Source organism: Glossina fuscipes, unplaced genomic scaffold, assembly GCF_014805625.2.
Source record: "Glossina fuscipes isolate IAEA_lab_2018 unplaced genomic scaffold, Yale_Gfus_2 0, whole genome shotgun sequence".
NCBI classification, from domain to species: Eukaryota; Metazoa; Arthropoda; class Insecta; order Diptera; family Glossinidae; genus Glossina; species Glossina fuscipes.
The window spans coordinates 31972904-31981736 of NW_023998414.1; the positions used below are offsets into that span (position 1 = coordinate 31972904).

Sequence of the window (8833 nt, forward strand, 5' to 3'; positions counted from 1 at the left end):
TATTATCAATTAAAAGAATGGAATAACAATCGATGAAAACCTCACACATCCATACATAGTATGTTCAAAAAATAAAGATAATTTTTTCAAATTTCGTGGCATACGTATATTCGATCTTCGAATTTGTTTTTTTGGTTTTTTTTTTTTTGTTTTTTAATTTCATTGTGTTGGTACACATGTTCCCGACATATGTTGACATTATCAGACTTTTTGTTTTCGGCAGATAGACGATAGTAAATGTTAGACGAATAGTTCGGATAATGCATCAGCTTGCATATCATTGCTTGTTCGTAATTTTTTGGCCAATAACTACACCGTAATCATGCCTTAGCCATCGTATTCATCGCATTTGACATCCCGCGACTTTTTTCCACTCCCAAAACTGAAAAGACCCATGAAAGGAGGAGGTTTATCACCATTAAGAAGATAACAAAAAAAATGGACAAATACACAAAACACGTCTACACTTTTACATTTGTTAAAAAAACAAATTAAAAATGCAAAAAGTGCCTGATAATGTCTACATATGTTGACGATATGTGTACCAACATAACAAAGAAAAAAAAAAAAAAAAAATGACGAAGAAAATCCAAAATCGAACATACGTGGCCCCGGAAATTTCAACAATTGCCTTTTCTTTCTTTTTTTCTTCTTTTTTTTTTTTTTTCTTGAGCACATCTCGTGTAATTGTTTAAGCAAGTGTTTGCAAGCGAGCGCAGAAACAGTTTAATGAGTTAAAATGTTATCGCGTCTACCAATCATCTTTGAGAAGTGCGCTTAAAAGTGCGCCGTATCTCTCCAATTGTTAATAAAATATATTGACAACATTTTAAACATGTCCAAGAAATTTCGTATTATTTGCACATACTTAACGCCTAAATTGTTTACCTTTAAATCATGTAAGCTGACAACCCCATGTAACGAAGACGCCTCACAGTTGACGATGAGGAGAAAATAAATGTTAAACTATTTGTTATAAACAATTACATTCAGAAAGTTTAATCAGATCTATTTATATTGAGCAATGACTGACTGACTGACTGACTGACTGACTGACTGACTGACTGACTGACTTTATGAAATTGAAGCGATTATCATTTATTCAAAGCGAAAACATCGAAATCATATATGAACAGACCTCAGCATGGCAACTGATTACAGGAATAAATGGCAATTTTTCAATAGGACTGACTACTACTACTACTACTAATACTATCTGTGATTCGTTGCTGAGAAGTTATACACATGGACCACGAAATGATTTACTTACGCGATCAAAAATCTTTGAAATGACAATAGAATGCAACTTCCTACGAATACGCTTACGCTCGTTCATTTCAAAGCGCCAACATGTATTCTGGTCAGAAAAAAAAAATATATTAAAAGTGCACCGGGCAAGGTGCAAGATCTTTTGTTGCCCGATCAAGATCTTTTGTTGAGACTGGTGACGGCGTGATGAGCGAAATTCAAACATTTACGTGATGTCTTGACTCAGGTATATGAAGACGAATGTGCGATGACTAAAGGCAATAATAATTGCTCCCCGCGGGGTTCGCCAAATGGTATTTACATTCGATCTCGATAGCAATGGTATTTTGAATGTTACTGCATTAGAGCGTTCCACCAGCAAGGAGGAAAATGGTAGCGGGAAAGGATTTGGGATCATATTCCTTCAACATGAAGGCAACTTTGGATGAGCTTATATATGTCGTGGCGAAGACAGTGTTCATTTTCTTCTTCTTCTTACTTATCGCTAAAGGAAAAAATTTCCTCATTCGCGAAAGCGAAGGAGACTTTTACACATTTTTGTCCTTAACAGTGGTTATGAATGTTAAAATGTCCTCGAAATCTTGGGGAAACTTATCCCTTTTTTTGTATACGAAATGTATTTCGTCATATTCTGACATCATTAATCATAACAAATTCGCATCGGAATCGAAACTTAAGACCTTTTCGTTGCTTTATTAGTGATTTAATTATCCTATACTAATGAACCCTATCTGGCTTTCATCTTTTCACTATACACCAATGATTTAATAGTTTATGCTGGGAAAAAATTAAAATCCAAATTAAAACAACTTGACAACTTGATGCCGCACAAGCGAATATATTGAGATGAGTTTCAAATAAGCAAACGCATTTCTTCGTTAGGTGCGTCCTTTTGCTGTGCTCTGTCTCGCTTTTCATTTATTTGTAAAAGTATTACAAATGAAAAAAGGAAAGTAGAAAGTATGAAAGAAGCGATGGATAAGAAACGCGAGAACGAAAAATTAACGCTTTGTTATTTGTATTAACCATAAATAGATGTACAGTAAAAGCTCCTTATTCGCGGTTCCTTTATTCGCGTTATCACTATTCGCGGATTAAAAAATTTCTTCATTCGTGGATCTAATAAGTGCATACATAATAATTAAAGGGATTCGGATATGTATCCAATTACCATTTCGTATTCACGCACACATACACCGCGAATAAAGAACTTTTACTGTATAGCGTGAAAGCATAGCAAATGTGTCTTATCGTTTTGCAATAAGTTCACCTATCAATTACTGGAAAGTGCAGATCATATAAAAACTACATAGCCTGATGCTGGAATTAAGATTGGGTGAGGCAAATATATTTCGCTATTGACAATATTTTGCAAGTGGTGAAGAGCTTGCACTTTAAGATCGCAGTCGGGAGAAGAAGCAGTCAAAATGTCCACAAAGTTTCTGACTTTTTTTAAAAAACGAACACACTTATCGTTCGGATATGCTTAAGCCAGAGACGACAAAGCGCTTGTAGATCAGTGAAGAACTTTCACTCAATTGAACGCGCTTCAAAAAAACCTAAATAAAAGTGAACGGAAGAGTAGAGACTTACCAGCGGTAAATGATGAAGTAAAAAAAAAACGGAATAGTTTTGTGCGGCGAAAACAGTTAAGCGCATTATTTGCATATGAAGTAGAAGATGAAGTTTTCGAAAAATCACTGTGACAATCACTATTTACTTCCGTCACAAATTGGTTTGTATGGTTGTGAGGAAGACACTTTTAGCATATCCATAACATAAATTAATGACAACATTTCAAATTCCCAGATGTGAATTTATTTGGGATTCTTTTAAAATAAAAATCATAACCAACTGCAACGGCAATGTGGCATTAGCGGGAAGAAGGGAAAAACAGTTTTTTACTGGAAAAATTTAATGCTAAAGTCATGATTTCCTTATCGAGGTTAAGGTAGTTGGTAAACAAAATCATATCAGTTAACTTAACAGAAAATCATATCATATCGTTCGACTTTTGATTCTGTGATTGTGGCTAAGGCGTCTCGCGCCCACAATACCAGCAATATTTTCTAGCAACTGGGGTAAAGTGTTTTCAAATTTTTTATGCATCAAACATTTTATACGATCAACTTGTGATAAAGATAATGGATATCACCATATTGGAAAACAGAATACAAGGAGATGTGGTCAAGGGGATGGATTGCGTTGGGGAAATGTGCTTCAAAAACTGAGCAAAGCATTAATTCAAGAAATACATCACTGAAAAGGATGGCGATACGACATCCATTTACATGTCATCTCCCACAGCGAAAACCGAAAAGGGATTGAGTATTTTAGAGGGCTTCTGGTGTAATCATTTCAACGATGGCTTGAATAAATGGCCATCGTAATGATTAGCTACGATGACGATGCTTCAATTTTGATCGAATATATCAAATCTTCTTAGCCGGCAAAAGATTCTTAATAGACGTTTTCGATAGAGAATTAAGATATCAGCGTTATATACTCTTTTTTTTTATATGTGTAGTAGACCGATATCTGATTAATATATCTAATTAGATTTTACGTTCATAGAAAATAGTTTTACTAGAAAATATTTCCAACTTCCGAATCCATCAGATCGGTGCCAATTTTGTTTTTACACGATAGATACGTTTACGAAGAATACGTGCAAAAAGAATCATGTAAAAAATATGTATATATATATATATATATATATATATTTATTTATTAATTTATTTTTTTTTTTTTTTTTGCCTTTTCTGTGGACATATAGAAGATGGCTTTCATACCGAATAAGTTGAATCGTAGAAGTAGTGCAGTAGTAATGCAGCGAAATAAAATTGAACGCAAAAGCGATTTATTTTATAATGCCTATGAAATTCAAAGATTGCTTGGACGATTGCTTCGGCGATTTCGGGCGTAACAGTAAAGGTTCGATAATAATATTTAAAAAAAAAAAAAAAAAAAAAAAAAAAAACATTTTACTGTTAACTTAATTTTTGTTAGAGAAGAGAGTTGAAATACGTTTGGTATAAATGCCAGTCACTTACCGGATTAACTGCTGGCTTTTGTAAATGCGTGGCAATATTTGTTATATTCATACCCATAGTCGGTATTTGAGAGCCGTATAGTTGACCAGCCGTCGGCGTCATATCAGTTAACATTGTGAAGCTGAAGTCGTAGATTATTTTTTACTTTTCAAACAAAACAAAATGAATCTACGAAGATCTCTACGAAGAATTATCTTTAAGCACCTATTTATCTAAATACGCAGATAATTTTTTTTAAAGTTTCGCTCAACAAAAATGTTCGCTGAGCATTAACGCATAACTTTTTTGGTTGTTGTCTCGTTGAAAAGCGTTGATTTGTACTTATGCAAAAGTCAAGTCAGTGTTAACCACAGGAGCAGCATGAATTTTATGTTTGTTTTTATACGCAATGGTTTTCAAAGTTTTCGCACTTATTTAGTTTTCTTTTTTTTTGCTTTTTTGCTTTTTTCTTTTTTATTTTTCCTTTACTTTTCTTTTAATTTATGTACGTTTTTTTTCGCACAAACACTGCAATTATTTATTTATTTATTTATTTATCTTTCTTTTTTGACAATTTTCAATAGACGGCTTTGTTTTTATGTGAGTCCGAGATTAGTTTTGAAGGAAAAAAAAACAAAAAAACAACAACTATTATTAGTTTAAAGATTTTTATTCTATTGTTAAAGCGTTCACACACACACACACATGTTCGGTCTTGTAACACTTATTAGATGTCGCCGCCTGCGTATATAAATAGTGTGCAGAAAAAAGAAGAGGAGGAATAAGAAAAAAGCAATATTTCGAAAAAGAACTAGAAAGAGAAGGTCTGAGTTTACCAACAATAGACCTTTTGACAGCCAGTTTAATCTTACAAGAAAGTAGTTTTGTTTGCCTTTTCTTTAGTTTTTTTTGTTTTCGTTGTTTTTTTTTTTTTTTTTGTTGCCTTTATTTCGCTTTCAATCTTTATTGTCAGGAATAGCTTGGGCCTGTTATATTTGATGAGAAGAGCAATCTGTCACATACTGTGAGCGTTGAAAGGCAGTAAACTAACTAGCCCAGCATGCTGCCTAAGTTACTAAGAAGCAGCAGGTAATTGCTATATTCATAATATACACCATAATTTAATAATGACAACAACAGCAAGGGCAACAAACAATACGAGCAGGAATAAAATTATTATTATTATTACGACGATTATTTGGTTTATTTAATCAAATTTGAAGAAACAAAAATCGCGATTGCGATTACTTCCACTTGATTTATAAAGAAAGCCTGTTCAATTAAGCGCAGCTTCACTTATCCCTTTTTCGATGTATTTGCAAAAAAAAAAAAAAAAAAATCCTATAACTTTTTTCTAGGCATCGGCACACAAAATACTTGTTTTGTTTCATTTAACTGTATTTTGGTTTTCTTTTTTTTCTTTTCATATATTTTTTGATGCACTACTCACTCTATCCAGCACTCGCTAAAAAATGTGCGTTGCTTTGTTTGTTTATTTTACTTTATTTTTTCTTTTTTTGTTTGTTTTTTTTCTTGTTTTTTTTTTCTTTCTTTTTTTTTTTTTTTTTTGGTATTTATTTTTATCACTGCAGAGACAGGAATAATAAATAAGTTGGTGGTGGTGTTGATAGTAATGGTGATGACTGTGGCTTGGATGAATGGATGTTAAAAAAGTTTATGACTTTGTCTTGAAGTATGACGTTATCGAATTTTTCATCCGCGCAAATTTTTAACTCGTCAACGCTGATCGTTTCTGTACTTGCAACTGTTTCGCATGAGACGTTAGCAAACAAAAAGCTTTCAACACACAACCGATACAGTACTCTATAAAAAATTACAGCAACAACACCAACCACGACGACATACATTGAACAACAATAACAAAATGAAAAAAAAAGAAGAAAAATAACAAAAACGGCAATAGCTACACAATATAATCGTCACATACACGCAGATACATATAATATAAACTATAATACTTTATTAAAGCCCTACTCGAATGTATATTTTTTACACTTACACAATAGCCATTAACAATGAGTTCATGTGTGTTTGCGCATGCAAAACTCGTTTAACTTGTATGGTATGTTTTGTGCTTAAGTTTGTGTTGTGTATATCGTTATATCTTATTGCTGCTATGTTGTTTTGCTGGCGATGATGACGATGATGAAAAACAAACGTACCGGTGCCGCAAACCAGTACAACTGCCATACATTAACAACAACAATAGCTAAGCAACCCAATCAACGAAAAACGTTGACACGCTCTTTCTCTCCCTATCTTTCTCTCTCTCTCTCTCTCTCTTTCTCTCGCTCTCAGCTCAAGCGCTCTCTTATTTCTATACTAAATTTGAAATGGGGCCTTAGCGTTGTATATATATATATATATATATATATATATATATATATAAGGAAAATAGTTGAAATTCGCAAACAATATCTCTCCTCCTTAACATAAACAATCACCATCATCACCACCATCGCCACCACCACCACCACCACCACCATCACCACCTCCAGCACCATTCATTTTAGTAATATATATACACACACACACACACACACACACATACTCGTGCTTTAATAGTTTCTTATATCTTACCTATTGGCGCACCCAAATTCTATGTAAGTGCATTTATCACCCTATCTTATATTATGCAGCAGCACCAAACAACAGCAACAGCAAGCAACCCCACGGTGCTATTTTACTATAGCCTAACTCTTCATTCATAAATTTTTGTTTTATAAGCAAATTGCTCTCCCATGCACAAAAAAAAAAAAAAAAAAAAAAAAAAAGAAGGAAACCAGTTTATTTAACCAAAGCACCTACTCTGCTCTCTCTCTCTCTTTCTCTCTCTAACAATGTTTTCTTTATTTTATTTGGTAAACGCCCCCCATTGAGTACCCATGCAGCCAATTGTATGACTGCTTTGTTTTATTCATACCGTAACCTATAATTATAGCGATGGCCGCTAAAGAAGAAAGATAGCTATATACTATGAATTCTCTTTTACTCCTCAATAAAACATATTTATACATATGCATATGTATTCTTGTACGTATGGCTAAAGCATGTTTTATAATCACCAATGTTTCCGGTACTCTCTCGCTTTTTGACTCGTGTTCTCTTTTCTTATGATGAATACACACACACAAACACACACACCCATATATATTATATTACATATATATGCATTTGCACAGATATATACATCTGGATTGCTTTTGTTGTCACTCAATAATTTTAAGGTTATTTTACTTTAAATTCTAAATAAAGATTCACTGTAGAATATTATATACAAAATGAAAAAACATGAGGATTTATTATGTGAAAATTTGGTTGAACAGCGTGAATTGTACAATTGTACGGACATTAATATTTAAACCCCATATACATGCGAATAAGTATATATTTTAATAATTTATGATTTCGCTTAGAATTTTGTGGACTCAACGTTTTTTCATGCATTCTTCATTCGTATAAGAAAATATTTGAAAATTAATTCTTTGTTATAAAAACCTTACAAAATGAAAGGACAAGGACAATTATTAATACATAGATAAGATCTACAATGTATATGTTTTTCGATAATCGAAATTTTTGAAGCGGCAAGGGTATGTCCATTCGTATCGCTTCCGTATGTTGTTGCAATTTCCAAAGTCAAAACACACTAACAGTAGAAAATTAATGTCAAAGCTTAAGGACGAGGACGATTGTTCCGTAAATAACTTTCGAAAAATTAATTGAATTAATTCCTCATCTAATACATATCTTTAGTTCGATTTTGTCGAGCAAATTAAAAGAAAATTTAACTAAATCGAAAACAAGGTATAAAAATTATTCCTATCTCATCTCAAACGTCTCAGGATACGATTCGTTTCTCTATGTTAGGCACAATAAATTAAAAAAATGGGAAAGAAACATTAAGAAAATCTTTAAATATTTTTGTCATAATGAGCTTGAAACGAATCCTGGGTATCTATTAACTTTAGCAAAAAAAAAAAAAAAAAACCAAAATCCCTCAAATCTCGATCGATCGCAAGGAATTGTTTTTCAACTCTTAGTTTGAAGTCTATTAGAACTTGGTAATGACAGTTTGAAATTTTCTTATTTTCCCGTAAGGTTATTTTCTACCTCCTTTTAATTGATGGGCATGTGTTTGAAAGAATTATGGACTCGAGTCGGCGAAAAGAGCGTAAAAATTTCAGCTTTCTATTTCGTCCTTTGCGAACGCAAGGATCCTTACAATAGATGACAAACTTACGGCTAAATCGATGGACACGCCCGAATCGACTCGGAGTCTTATGCTAACTAAAAATGTATGAGCAGCACTTCTGAGTATAATACCATAAGTAAAAAAGTTCGTATTCCATCATTCGCCAATCGATCATCATTTAATTATTATCTTAACATATTGCTGTAAGAAATCGTAATAATTTTTAAGAAACGCATATGTTTAATGTGTCATCCGTTCGCTCGGCTAGATGAAAGCAACAAGCGCAGACTATCGAAATTAAGTTTAACAATAATGA

At 32.9% G+C, this 8833-nt stretch overlaps 1 protein-coding gene across 1 annotated transcript in view; it reads right to left on the minus strand.

The window, feature by feature from the left end:
- LOC119645031 (transcription factor Sp8) overlaps positions 1 to 4760 on the minus strand; it is a 70001-nt gene extending 65241 nt beyond the window's left edge. Inside the window, 1 exon segment of the mRNA XM_038044825.1 lies at positions 4323 to 4760. Coding sequence (XP_037900753.1) covers positions 4323 to 4436 — 114 coding nt within the window. The 5' untranslated portion in view covers positions 4437 to 4760.
- Between the last annotated feature and the right edge of the window lie 4073 nt (positions 4761 to 8833).